This window comes from Tripterygium wilfordii, chromosome 21, assembly GCF_013401445.1.
Source record: "Tripterygium wilfordii isolate XIE 37 chromosome 21, ASM1340144v1, whole genome shotgun sequence".
NCBI lineage: Eukaryota > Viridiplantae > Streptophyta > Magnoliopsida > Celastrales > Celastraceae > Tripterygium > Tripterygium wilfordii.
This window is the reverse complement of record NC_052252.1, coordinates 17,318,100-17,332,091: the sequence shown is the minus strand read 5'-3', so window position 1 is coordinate 17,332,091 and position 13,992 is coordinate 17,318,100. Positions and strand designations below refer to the sequence as shown.

At 35.9% G+C, this 13,992-nt stretch overlaps 3 protein-coding genes across 3 annotated transcripts; all 3 read right to left on the bottom strand.

Moving 5' to 3' along the window:
- Positions 1–14: 14 nt before the first annotated feature.
- LOC119988433 (centrosome-associated protein CEP250-like) lies at positions 15–4,170 on the bottom strand. Its single transcript, XM_038833471.1, has 3 exons — positions 1,739–4,170; positions 1,514–1,650; positions 15–849 (listed from the first exon to the last, which is right to left on the bottom strand). The coding sequence occupies exons 1-3, from the start codon at positions 4,157–4,159 to the stop codon at positions 651–653; spliced, it is 2,757 nt and encodes a 918-aa protein (XP_038689399.1). The 5' UTR covers positions 4,160–4,170; the 3' UTR covers positions 15–650.
- A 26-nt stretch (positions 4,171–4,196) lies between these two features.
- Positions 4,197–9,050, bottom strand: LOC119988036. Its single transcript, XM_038832943.1, has 7 exons — positions 8,707–9,050; positions 7,620–7,814; positions 7,396–7,518; positions 6,504–6,541; positions 6,254–6,422; positions 4,305–5,674; positions 4,197–4,227 (listed from the first exon to the last, which is right to left on the bottom strand). The coding sequence occupies exons 1-7, from the start codon at positions 8,785–8,787 to the stop codon at positions 4,197–4,199; spliced, it is 2,007 nt and encodes a 668-aa protein (XP_038688871.1). The 5' UTR covers positions 8,788–9,050.
- Positions 9,051–9,454: 404 nt separating this feature from the next.
- Positions 9,455–11,053, bottom strand: LOC119989994 (non-symbiotic hemoglobin 2). The gene is given in 5 exon segments (XM_038835793.1): positions 9,455–9,747; positions 9,825–9,928; positions 10,668–10,786; positions 10,958–11,010; positions 11,012–11,053. Coding segments are annotated over 5 exon segments (468 nt in total). The 3' UTR covers positions 9,455–9,597.
- Positions 11,054–13,992: the final 2,939 nt, after the last annotated feature.

Genomic DNA, 13,992 nt, shown 5'->3' with positions numbered 1-13,992 from the left:
GGACTGTATTTATACAGGTTCTGGATGAGACGTGATTGGTTGATCTTTGTGGCACGCGGATCGATGACGTGGAAGTCATCCAACGACGAATTAAATGTACGGTTGGAGATGGTGCTTGTGGGGTTGGTGGGAATTCAAGAAATTCCCGTCTTTGCGATGATTAAAACGATGTCGTTGTGCTGAGGTTTGAGACTTCATCACTTGAGTAGCCCGTAATAAACTTAATTCGACGTCGTTTCAGCTTTAGATTACCGTGACAAAAATATATACTTGCAGAATTATAAAATAAATAAAAACCTAGGATCAAATTAATTGATGAAGAAGAAAAAATCTCTATCATCATTTTGAACAGAAATATGGACTCTGCATATTTGGGTAAATTTCAGATGCTTGCCGCTGCTGGGTCATCCTGGACTTGGAACTGAAACTTAAAAAACTTAGTTATGAAGATCCACAAAAGTTTAGGGCCGGGACTAAATGACATCTTAATTTTAAGTACCTGTCTATCAAGACTATTCTGTATCTATGATTTTGTATAATTGACGACCTCATGTTCTGTACTGTATATATCTAGTGAATCTAAAGAATGTTCCTTATAGCTGGGAATGGAAGAGTGACGAAAACTTCCCTGTGCAATACCCAACTGGACCTCATAAAAACCACTTCCTTCCATTGCTGCTTACTGACCTGAGCTTGAGAGCAAGTTGATCACGTTCAGCTTGTAACTCTGCATACTTAAGGCTTATGTGGAAGTAACGCTCTTGCATGTCTTTCAAATCTCGTTCAATTGATGAAGAACCATTGTCCTCAAATGCATTTTTCTTTGTTGCTTCACCTTCAGATAACAACCTAGAATACATGCAGTGATCGTCTTAGCTTTGCTGCTAGAGAGTAAGAGTAGGAATGCTATGTGTTTTCTTGATGACTAATGCCATATCAGAAATCAAATATCGTGAGTGCTATATGCAGTTAAAAGTGGATGATACGACTACCACCAGAAAAAGGTGCTGGCTTTTGTCTGGACGAAATCATGAAATAGTTGATATGGAGGTAAAGCATATCTTCTTCTTTTTTGGCGTGGGAGTTGAACCTGTGACATCCCGCATTTGCAAGGAGTTACCACAGTCTCCCAACCAAAGCTTCTTTTGTTAGCTAAAGCATGTATGTGTTATAGGCTTATAGCTAAAGAAAAACTATGGAGGCGACAGATAATGTAAGAGCAATTGCCGCCTATAACTAATTCGACTAATAATCGAGTCATGGCCTGCCTATTCTCATGTCATATCATGATCATCACTTGACTTATTGTGATAAGACAAGCCCAAACAAATAGCTATCAAGAGGGAAATGATGCTAAGCCATTTGGGACTGTGTACTCAGAATAGGTCAAATATAGAAAGCTTTTAAGTTAATATGCAGATGTTTGTTAAAAACGTCTCTTTAGGAGTGAGGTTTCAGAAGACCAAAGTATTTGATATGACTGGAATGTAAAAAATGCAATGATTGCACACACCTCTGAAGCTGGATTTTGTACAAGTCATTTGCCTCCATAGCATCGGCTAGTTTATCTTCTAGTATCTGGATCTTCAAAAGAGGATCAACTCCCATAATTGGAGAACTTCTAGTATTACAATTTTCTTGGTTGTCAACCTGACAGAACATATAAGAAATAAGGAACGAATAAATAAAAACTTTTTGACTTTGTGCCACTTGTATCAGGATAAAGGAAAAAACTCACATTTTGGGACACAGTTTGATCATGTTTTACTTCTTTCTTTTGCTCTACGTCATCCTCCAAAGCTTGAACTCTCTTCAGGTAATCGTTCTTCTCCTCTTCAAGGCTTTCTGTCTTCCTCTGTAATTCGCTGTTTGCTCTCTTCATCTGAGCAAGCTCAATTTTCAGCTGAGCATCCTGGGGATGTAATGTATGTCTTGCACTAAAATCACCTTCCAGCTGCAATACTTTTTCCTCGAGGGCAATTTTACTGCATTTGCAATCATCTAATTCAGATACTGCCTTCTGCATTTCAGAAATCTTTTCAAGAAATATGATCTTTTCAGCCTTCAATTTTTCATAATCACTTGTTAGCATCTGCAATGAAGCGCCCTTTCTTTCATTTTCTAATCTGATCTCAATTAGAGATCTCTTAAGAGCCAAAACTTCATCCCAAAGCAGTGTCGTCTTCTGCAATTGAACTGTAAGGTCAGAAATCTTTTCCGCTAGTTCTAGGCTCTCATATTCAGAAGATTTAAGTTTCAACTCAAGCCCCCTAACCACGCTTTTTTGCTTTTCTTCGTTGGATTTCACATCTTCCAACAAATTCAATAGCTTTTCACGGTCGGCCATGAGAATTTCATGGTCCTGCTTGGAAGCAGCTAGCTCACATCCAAGCTTAGATAGCTGTGTTTCATATTCCATTCGGATGGCACTGAGGCTGCTCTCAGATAATTTAAGCTTACCCCGGGCTTCCTGCAGAGCAGCTTCAAGAATAATATTATTTGCAAGTAAATGAGACGCTTCAAGTACAGCTTCCGAAGCTGTTCTCTCCTTATCATAATGAGTCTTGGACATCTTTCCAGTGAGGCTTGCAACTTCTTCCTGAAGTTTTTCGACTTCAACTGTCTTTAGTAAGTACATCTGATTCAAACGGCTCTCTTCTAAAACAAGTTTCTCTTTCTGTGTTTTGTTCTCATGAACAAGCACATCTAGTTCTAAGTTTATAGCTTTCTCTTTTGAAGCAATTTCTTCGAGGAACGAAGTATATTTTTCTTCAAGAGCTTCAACTTCCTGTCGCATGTGAGAAAGAACCTTTTCTGATTCTCGTAGTTCAACTTGCAAGACTGTATACTGATATTGTAGATCCATTTTTTGCCTCCTCAGCTCGATATTTGATTTCTGAAGCAAACTACCCTCTTCAACTAGACTTTCAGCTGTGCCTTGTAATTTTGAGTTTTCTATTTTTAGACACTTGCTTTCTTCTTGAGCTTCTAACCATCGCCTTTTCATGTCATCCACCTTCTGTTTCAGATCAACCTTTTGTGCCTCCATTTCAATTTCCATCTTTCTAATCTCACCCTGAAGATTCATTGCAAAAGATCTTGAATTTTGTAGTTCCAAAAGACTCGAATCCCTTTCCTCAATCAAATATCTAGAATGCGATTCCATGATATGTATCCTTTCAACATACTTTAGATTTTCTTCTTCCAGTTCAGATAAATGCGCTTCCAGTTCATGTCTGCTGCCTTCTAGATTCGATGATTCCCTTGCAATAATTTTATCGGGTGAGACCCAGGAATTCAAACAGTCAGTAAGCTCCACTATTTCACTCTGCGAACTGTCTAAGGTCTTAGAGGCAATGGTGGTACCTTCTTTGACCGTTGTTCCTACATCTTTCTCCATCTGGTTTTTCTCCTGAGGAATGAATATTTGACTTTCCCGCTCCCTCTGGAAATCTCTTAGAGCTTGAATCTCTTCTTCCTTTTTCAAGTTTTCAGCCTTAAGACTGTTTACCTCCGATATTTTGTCAAATATTTCCATGCTGAAATCTGTAACCTCAGGTTCCACTTGTAGTCTCTTAAATTTGTGATTGGAAGTGGCTAAATTATTCTCTACATCGCAACTCTCCAAATTGTTCTGGATTTCATCAGCACTGTCCAATCTTGCTCTGACTGCTTCACTATGTTGTAGTTCATCATCACACTTAGTAACCTTCTTTTCAAACAATTGCTGCAGCTGGATAAAATCTTTCAAGATAATATCGGCATGCTTCTTCTGAGTAATCAAAGCTTGGCCTTCTATAGTCTCTGACTGTGACATATGCAAACCACAGTCACATTTGATGTTTGCAGATGAATAAAGGGCATAATGTTGCTTCTCTATGTTGGCTGTAGATAGTTGAATCTGTTCGTGCAAATCAGACAATGTTTCAGACATTTCCATGGCAGCATGTGACAAAAGTGAAATATGGTTCTTAGACTTTGTTTCCTCTTTTTGGAGACTTTTTAATTCTCCTTGCAAGACAAAAATCTTCCTTCCCTGCTCTTCTGACCTGGCACGATATTTAGACAGCTCAGCATCAAGGTGACAAGTTCTGTCTGTTAAAGCTTGTCGCTGGAGCTCCAGGTTTGCACACTTCTCTTCAAGATCTTCACATGGCATCTCAAAGCGGCGGATCACATGGCATCTCAAATCCTCTTCAATGTAGGCTTCTTTCTTCTTCAGGTCTTCTTCAAGCCAAGATACATGGGATTTAATTTCGCTCAGTTCAGCTTCTTTGGTAGAAAGAATATTATTGTCCAGACACTTATTTGATAAAGAATTACTACAAGAACTGCATGTCTTAAGATCCCTTTTCGATTCTTTAAGCTTCAATGCAAGTTCAAGATTTTCATCAGTAAGCTCATTGCAATCTGTCTCAAGCTCCTGGACCTTCTGTTTTAAATCATCAATATCTTTAACTAAATTGCAATTGTCTCCATTCTCAAAACTGACTTGCAGGTTTAAGGCTTCAGATAGCTTTGCTTCCAAAATGATGATTTTTTCCTCTTCGACAACTACTCGACCCCTCCATTTAGCCTCGCAGTCTTTTAGAGCTTGCATTTTGCGATCTCTTTCAATCTCTATCTCCTGATCTTTTTCCACCAGAGACTTCTCTAGAAGTTGAATTTTACACTTCAAATTCTCTAGGGATTCCCACAACTGCTGCTGCTGGAATTCTATGTTCCGGTTATCATCAGGTGCAGAATCTTCATTCAGATTTCTTAATTGATATTCATTGGTATGATCTTTAACATCTGAAGCCCAAGAGACCCTCTTCATGCTTTTGGCCATAACTCGCTTGCTCTGGTTTGCTTCCTCTTTGGCTTCATATCCATAACTATAGTTTTCTGCACCTTCATATTCCAGTTGTGTTTTTGAGAGATTGGCAATTTGTACTTTCTGCTCCTCTATGGTCAACTCCAGTTCCTGAAGAATTGAAAAGAGCTCAATATTTGACTCTTGGGTTTTCTGCAGCTGCATAGCCAAGCTAGCATTTGAATCCTGCTGAAACTTTAGCTCACATTTTAATTCCTGGATATTACCTAGATCCTGTGCCGGAAACTTAAGGATCTCAGGGCCATTATTTTTCGACTTTGATTCTTCTAACATAATTTTGAGTTGTTTGACTTCATGCCTCAAACCCTCACATTCTTCACGTGATGCCGAAAAAGCGATATTGAGAGTTTCCTGGTGCTTTACTTGGTCTGACAGTTGCTTCTGCAATTCTTCCACATTGCTCATTAATTTTCGAGCATTTTGTTCCCACATTCTAGCTTCTGCTCGAAGCTCTCCAGTTTTAATGGTAGCAGCTTCTAGGTCATTAGTTGAACCAGTATTTTGGAATGGTGATGGTGCAACAGTGGTTGGAGCCTGATTATGATAATCTCTTGGATTCTGAGAGCGGCCACCTGAAACTGAAACCTTTGAATTGAAGGGCAAATGATTCATTCGAGGAGAACTATTAAAACAAGATCCATAAGAAGAAGCACTGAAGGAACCAGTGAAATTTTTTCTTGCAATCGCACCGTTCATAGAACCAGTTAAGTCACTTCGAGGGGAATAACTTTCCCTGTCAAAGGAACCCTCCACAGAGTCAGCTATGACGTGAACCCGATGTTGAGAGAAACTATAGTCCTGTCACAAAAAAAACATATAAAAAAACTAGTCTTATAAGCACAGATACAATGGATTGAGAATATTTGAAGTACCAGTAATAGTATGTGGAAGTGGAATTAGTATTGATCTATTTTCAGTTTGAGGTCCTTACTGTTTGTTAGCTGGAAGCATTCAAACATTATTAAGTCCAAACGCAAGCCATGCATGACTCACATAATATCTTTGTACCCATACAGGTCAAATCAGAGTATGTAGGATAGCTGTTGCAAGAGCACATTTTACGTGACAAAGGGAATGGATAAACTAACGAAATTTTTCTTGAGCAGGTACCGGCATTTTAAAATTTGGACTATATCATATTTCAGAATAGAACCTACTTGTGGAAAAAATTCAGTAACATGTAGTTGCTGCTGAATTTGACAAAGTAAAATGCTCAAGTTCATCAGACGATAAAAGCCACCCTCCTTGGAATTTGATAAAAGGCACAAAAAAATGTGGAATACTAGAACTACAATGGCTAGCAGCAGTATAGAGAAAAGCTAAGAATTAAAAGATGATCTATCAACATAAAGGATTAAGAGTGCAAGGTGATAGTACCTTGCTAAATAGATCTCCTGGCAGAGATAAGCTGTCTATGTGGTTACTAGAAGTAGATCCAATGCTCCTAGTGATTGTACTGTCAGAAACATCTGATTTGTAATCCATATCATCATAGTCAACATTCACTTCCTCTGTATATGAAGCTGTGTCTTTCCACTGCTCAATCCTTGAAAGAGAGGAATTTTTTGAAGTTTCAGAAGCAGCACAATTTCTTAACTGAATAGCATTCGGTTTCTAAATTACAAACCTGACCACTGTTATTGGCATTAGACACTGAATATTGACCTGAAAACCAGAAGGAGATCCAAATATGTTGCATCAGAAATAAATTAATAGTCGATTACTTTGTATCTTCAAGCCAGAAATAATGCAATTGCAGATTATTTTAAAAGTCAAGAGTTATTACAAATAGAGGAATTAAAACTAAGTAACCACTGCTAGACAGCATTGGTATTTCATCTCCCCCGTCGGGAACTGTATTTGTATTCACATAAGAACTTATGCTAGTTTGCATAAATTGACACCTTTCTGATAAGGGATTCACATTTAATTGGTGCTTTACTTTTTGAATCCGTAACAGAGACTTAAACTACTCCCTCATGTGATGAGATGTTGATACAAGATTGTAGAATATCAGGGTTTTTGGATCTTAAGACTTGTAGAAAGGTTGAAGTTAACAAGATATTCTCCATCGTAACTGTCCTTCTGGAAGAATTTAAGAGCAACAGATTCTACCTCCTTCATGATTCAAAAAACCTAAAGCATTTTACTGGAAGTTTCATAGATATATATGTAGCTTTCTTTCAATCCATTCTTATTTTGGAAGAGGAAAGGCAAGATATTGAGTTTTGGCATGAGTATACTTGTGTTCTTGAGAGCTAAAAGTACAGAAATCGTAATAAGAAGAGCAAACAACAAGAAGGGAAGATAAGTAGCATGAAAGGGGAAAATAGCACCAAAAAAGAATATGGAGTGTGTCAAAATATATTAGTGTGCAATTCTGTGCCAGTAGACCATCAATATTCTTGAAGGAACATATCAGAGTATAGACTATATAATCCAAAAACTTGATTAAGGTATTGAGCATAAGTGATAACGAAAATAAACAAAAACCGACGACAATTAGAGAAGTGGCTCACTTGTAAGATGGTCCCATGGTTGCATTTCTTCAAGGGTAAGGACAGAGAAGCAGAAATTTTCAAGCTTTTGTAACCAGCCAAATTAATCGCGGTCTCTCCAAGGATGCCTGATCTTGAAGATTCCTACAAACAATGTCACTTTAAGTTGGTTGTATGCGTTGATTTACACAAAATTAAGTGAGAGCAAAATAAAGGTTGGCAATAAAATAACATTGGCACCAGACCATGGCGACAATAAGCTTGAAAATGCATTCTTCACTCCCTTTTGAATCATCATTCTCGGAAAAATATACAGACTCCAAAAAGGTGTCTGTCCATCTACAACTACCATTCCTTACAGATGCTTTCCCAGACCTGTTAGTTCCTCCTGTTTCTACAGAGATGATGGACACATAAAGCTTGTCCCATCCTTTTGGAACCTGCAATGACCAGATTTCAATGAGCAACTCCATTAAAAATAAATTAATTAGTGAAAAGATACAAGTATACAACCGATAACATTCTCATTAACAACACCATAGAATAAAATAAAAGAGAAAGCGCTAAGAAATAAACTGCAATGTTATTATTCTCAAGTCTTAACAGTATAGCATAGATCTCTACAGAAGTCGCCAAGGCTTTCCAGTCACCTAAGTCACACAAACACACAGACACAACATCAGCAGTTTCCATTTAGTAATTTGTTAAACACTGCTTAGGCAAATTCCTCGTTAGTGATCCAATTCATATAAAGGCATACACATTCATTATACAATTTCAGAATTTCCCTAATGAAAATGATGCACTTCTTTCCTCTACTCATGACCCTAATTGATACTTCCATGTCTACAAAACAAGAAGTGCATTAAGGGGTATCATCAAGCCATCTGAACCAATTAATTTCAAAACCAGTGATGTTAGGTTTATTACCACAACAAATTAATAAAACAAACAAACGTTGAGTAACTGCATCTGAAATTAATACAAAATAAATTAATATATTCATCATAAAGACAACCAGAAATTTGTATAACTGCACGTTCTTTTCAACAAAGAAGAGTAATAAAGGAAACATCCATCGCCATGCCCTGTAACCAGGGCTGCATTTAATCAACCAGTCTACATAGAATTCGTGGTATACATGTCTACATTACATACGAACAATTCATTCGCAACATAAATTTTCTTTGTGTTTGCGTTAATCCGATTAATGAAATACAGTGAAGCAAAACAAAATGCATCAAAAATCGCGATGTACATTTCTGTCAATCGAACAGAAATTCAAAAGCATTATTCGTGTGTTCATGCATAGAGAGGGAGGGATGGAAGGACCTGAAGAGCGTGAAAGTTCGAAAACTTGAAATCGAATCGTTCTCCATGTTTATCAGAATGGCTCTTACGAAACCTAAACATAATTTATCTTCCTCTTTCGATTTCTTCCTCAATCGAATTCGTTTTTCAGATGATCACCATCTCATGCTTTGAAAAAATTGAAAGAGACGAGAGTGACAGGTTTTTAAGAGTGCGAAGTACGAAGAAAAAGACTAATGAGCGTTAGCTACATATATAGCTGTTATTTGTCGCTGAGAAATTAAGATTTAAATTACGTTTTTTTTTTCTTTTTTCTCCTGGTGTGTATTTTCATTTTTCGTCCTTGACCTTTTGCTGTTTTCTGTTTTTCTCCCAATTGATGCATCATGACGACACTTTTTTTTGGCGATAGATAAAAACCCACTCAAGAGTCGGTCCACCCCGAGACTCACTCTATATGGCGTATTCCGGAGACAATGTTACGTCCCAATTTAGTATCATAACAACCCAACAAAGAATCACAAGTAATTTTCAAGCAACTAAAAAGATATAAGTTCAAACAAATACAACTATCAACAATGAGATAGCAAAGTTGGTTAAGATTCTTCTAAATGGTGGTCACATGTTCAAGTCTTGTGTGCTATGACCTCTAATTTCTAACAAATTGCTAGCTGGCCTGAATTTTATGAATTTAATGTTATTGTGCGTTCCAAGGGTTTTCTCTAATTGTGCGTTTTATTATATTTGCAATAACGGGCTCTCCCTAAAGAAAGTAGCCAAATATGTATCTTATTTAGCAGGCTTTGATTGAATGCATCAATAGCCAAATTCTCACAACTCACAACATTCATGCATGTTCAATATTAATTAAAAACTCAAATACGTTTTAAAAAAAATGAAAGAAATTTGAAGCTAATTAGTAGAAGCAGGGTCTTGTTTCATCTGGGCCTTCATGGCTGCAGCCAATTGGTCATAGGCTTCAGTCCAAGCTTGACCCATCTCATCACTCCATTTCTCCCCAACTGCCCCCTGGATTGTTCTAAGGAGTGCCTCTTTCACCACCTAAAAAAACAGATGAATTAAAACCCACATTTAATTAATTAAAATAATAATAATAATAATTAATGTTGTTTAATTACCTCAAAATGGGGGTCAATGACACCTTTTTTAAGATGGATAGATCCCAAGTGTTTGAGAGTTCTATCAGCCACTACTACGTCACCTTTCTCATGGAGTTGAATTTCTAATTAAGTAGTATTAGCATATAAGTAAGTTTAATTAGTTATTAATTATTGTAATTTATTGGAAAGTCAAAATCAAATATTACATATTAAGTACAAATAGTATTATGCATAGTAGCAAATGTTTAATTAGCACAGGCAATTAACTAAATTCAAGAAAATAAAAATAGGAAGTAGAGAAAAAAGAAGTCAAAGAATCATCTCTTCTTTGACCTATTCAAAAATTATGATTTAAAATCTGAGCCTTCATAATCACTTAGGATATGTTTGTTTTTCATGCATTTTATGTTTCTATTTTACCAAAAAAAATAGAAAATAACTTTGGAAATACGTACATTGGATTGTCCGTTTTAGAAAACATGAGAGGAAATCGCTTAAAAATAGAAAACTAAAAAAAAAAAGAAGAAGAAGAAGACATTTTGTAAAAACAGGAAAATACGAAAAACATAGAAAATATAAAACAACCCAAACGGACCTTTATAATATCTTATTTAAGCAAGTATATCTTTAGAACCACGTTCACGTGTGTAACTGGAACAAGGAGTACACGTGTTTCAAGGGATTATCTGGGAGTACACATGTCTAAAGGAACTAATTGGGAAAAAAATATCGAATATTCCTGTAGAAGTATTATTTTGAAACAAAAAATAAATAGAATATTTTTATAAATAAACCCATATTAATAATTAATTAATAAGTTTGAAATATATAGATTACAAATATAATTAATAGGGATGAGACTCACCATTTTAAAAACCATAACAGCATGAGCTTTCAGCTTTGCATTGTTCTGTGGGACTTCCTTGGAGTCTTTGAGGAAGGAAAACATGTCTTTCGCAGCCGGTGCAATCTCCAAAATCCTAATTAATTGAGTTCACCAACGCCACCATATAAAATTTTCTTTTAAACATTTAATATAGATTTAAATTCGGACCATAAATATATTAATTGCTAAATGATAGTATTAATCACAAACTGTACTTGCTATAAAAAATATATAAAATTAAAAGGTGTTTTTAATTATAACTTACAAGGTGAAGAAGCGTAGGCTGTTTTCAGGGATGTTTTGCTTCAAGACCTCCCAAGGATTCCTTCACCATGGCTTCTTGCTTTTCTGTAAAACCCATCTTTCTCTCTCAGACTCTCACACACACTGGTTTTTGTCTTGATAGCCAAAACCTCTTTGTTCTTGGCTTGGTAAAGATAAATAGACATATATATTAGGTGATAAAGCGCATGACTGACATTGGATTGGACGGCGACCAATCCAATTATGACAACAAATGCTATATGTATATATATAATTAATATTAGCTCCCCTGGCTCTTCATGAGAGTTTAGAGACAAGTGTGTGTATGTCAGAAATCTTCGTACACTCAAATTAAAAATATTATTCGTTTTAAGTTTACCTATTTACGGTAGATATATCGAGCTCACACGATTTTTTTTTTTTCTAGGCCATCGCCCATGCTACTTAAGCCGAGTGATGTGGGATTATAAATCTGACAATGCATATACGATTACAACCCCATTTCAATCTGCGAATTCTACAGAGTCTACAATTTCAATCTAATGCGGTTTGGAAGATGTACAGGTGGTTTTTAGATTAGAATGGCAAGAGTTTCAAAATCGTCTGATTTAGGGCGTCTATTAATAAACTTTGTGGTGCTTACAGGTGTAACACTATCCTCTTGTTCTTGTTTAAAAAATATATGAAAGTTGACAACCATATAGTATAAAATTATCACATTTGTCAATACTCCTTTTGTTGTTAATACAGGTGTGCATGAAGGATCACCCGTCAACTTTTTGTGCCATATAATTATACGATCCATTGTTCAACGTTGTGTTTTTTTTTAAAAAAATCTTATTGAAAAAAAACCAAATATTTGTTTTCTTGATAAGATATATTTACAGAGATCTTAGTTATTTGTATTTTTTTTTTTTAAACGTGTCAAGGTAAAAGAAAATGATAACATGTATCCTTAGGACACTAAATAAGAATGAAAATTATGAATTAAAATCTGAAAAGGATATGTATTTTAAATTTTAAAAAAATTAGGTGAGAGAGTATTTGATGTGAATTCATGTGACAAATCCTTCATCCCACATCGCTTGGGTACGAGCTTTGTGAAGTGTTTTATATGGACAAATCTTTCCTTAACTAACATGACGCGTTTTAAAGTGATTCTTGGGTTACGATGCTCAGGATCTACAATATCATGTTAGTGGGCTGGGCTTTCCATCAGTGTTCATCACCTATGGTATAATGTGATATGCTGTAGTCAATAATTAACAAGAGCCCTTAGGACACACGTTATTAATACCAATTATTTTATCTAAATAATGTTAAGAATTTTCCTAGGTCAGATTTCTTCATAGATTTCGGTTGGGCCTTGAAATAAAAGCCTAAGATAGTAATATTGGGCTGGGCCTATACATATATCTTGGGCATACCTTTTGGCTGCCAAGCCCATCGAGCTTTTCATTCACCGACCTAATGATAAATATTACTAGTTCGTCTTTTCTTTGGGAATTGGAAACCTGCCACAAAAAGAAACAAATAAATAAGAACAGTCAGTACTGCTGTACTGGTTTGTTTCAGTGATGAGGACGTTGTCTTGGCACACACACAAGACAAAAGGGAACAGTCGGGAACTTGCAAGTACAAAGTTGAGGGTGTCGGCTCACTTTTCTTGCACTTTCTCGTGATTTTCTTTTTACCAGTGCCAGTCAGTCTATACTCTATAGATTGCTGCCCGTAGTTTTTCTTTTCTTTCGGCAAGAAAAAACAAAGGAGACGGTGGAAGAATAACTGGATAAGGTATTTGTCTGTCCATGGAATCCAACTCTTTGGGACGTTGGACTTGCTTTACCTGATAAGTTTCTTTTGAAAGAATTTAATGTCTATGCATGTGGGTCATATAGAGCACACAAATTCATTTAAATATTATGTGTCAAACTCAATAGTTAGTTGGGATAACTGAGATACCAACTATTGAGATTTTTATTATTTTCATTTGAAGTGTCGACCCCCTCAACCTACATGGTATATATATAGTTTTAATTGATGGGCGTATCGAAAGTTACATACAATATACAAACATATAGTATGTTGTGGACATATATATCTATATACAAGCTTTCTCTACTAACGACGTCCTTAGTAGAGAAAAATTACGGAACTTTAATCTTAACCGTTAGACCTAATCAATGACTAAAATTAACGATGATAAAAGCGTGTCGCGATACCCAAATGAGTTGAAAAGGTCACTACCAAATCTACGATTTCTTAGTCTGTTTGGATCGGAGAACGATGGGTTTGAAGCTCTCTAGACAGTCGATCCATTCTTCAAATTATCACATACTTTGAAGTTGTCAAAGAAGATATATATATATATATATATATATATATAAAACAGGCAAGGACAGGGTGGTGGATCGCCACTAAGTCGTCGAAGTCTCTCTTTTTGTCACATCTGACGACTGAGATTAAAGACGATAAATTTTCTCCAATAAAGAGCTTCTAGGAAGTAAGAAAGCCTGTATCTATATAATCTATCATGGCCTTTATCAGTACCATGTGAAAACTGAAATGCCCTTTTAATTTTGATGTCTAACTACTATCTTTGCTAATATAATTATATAATTATAGTGTCACAATCTCTCTCTCTCTCCACTAAAGATCAAAGTAAGGTAATTTATTCTGTCAAAAAAATGAAGATACAAAGAGTAGCTTACAATCTAAGCTCCAACAAATAAAGCTCTTGATTAATCATGTTTAACTTTAATATGCCAATATTACTTTCCTTGGCAAAACACGTAAAAATGAAGCCACCCAATAAAGCACACATGCAGTGACTACTTCTAGCACACATCACCTTTGAGTTGGTTCAGCAACAGAGAATCCCTCTAATAATAAATTTAATTAATTGTGTATCACAAATCCCGCTCACTCAAATCAATAAATATTATTATTCGTTTTGGATTTATCGATTCACTGTGGATATATCGAATCCACGCGACATTTTGCTCTTTATTAGCTCATGTGCTCTCTATTTCATTT

What these genes read in the sequence shown, in the direction of transcription:
- LOC119988036 (XM_038832943.1), bottom strand. Translation starts at nt 8,787, where the DNA reads ATGTTTAGGTTTCGTAAGAGCCATTCTGATAAACATGGAGAACGATTC. An exon ending in TCAAGCTTATTGTCGCCATG is followed by an intron (nt 7,519 to 7,619) that starts GTCTGGTGCCAA and finishes CATTGTTTGTAG; the next exon opens with GAATCTTCAAGATCAGGCAT. An exon ending in ACCATGGGACCATCTTACAA is followed by an intron (nt 6,542 to 7,395) that starts GTGAGCCACTTC and finishes TCTGGTTTTCAG; the next exon opens with GTCAATATTCAGTGTCTAAT.
- LOC119988433 (XM_038833471.1), bottom strand. Translation starts at nt 4,159, where the DNA reads ATGCCATGTGAAGATCTTGAAGAGAAGTGTGCAAACCTGGAGCTCCAG. An exon ending in ATCAAACTGTGTCCCAAAAT is followed by an intron (nt 1,651 to 1,738) that starts GTGAGTTTTTTC and finishes ATGTTCTGTCAG; the next exon opens with GTTGACAACCAAGAAAATTG. An exon ending in TACAAAATCCAGCTTCAGAG is followed by an intron (nt 850 to 1,513) that starts GTGTGTGCAATC and finishes CATGTATTCTAG; the next exon opens with GTTGTTATCTGAAGGTGAAG.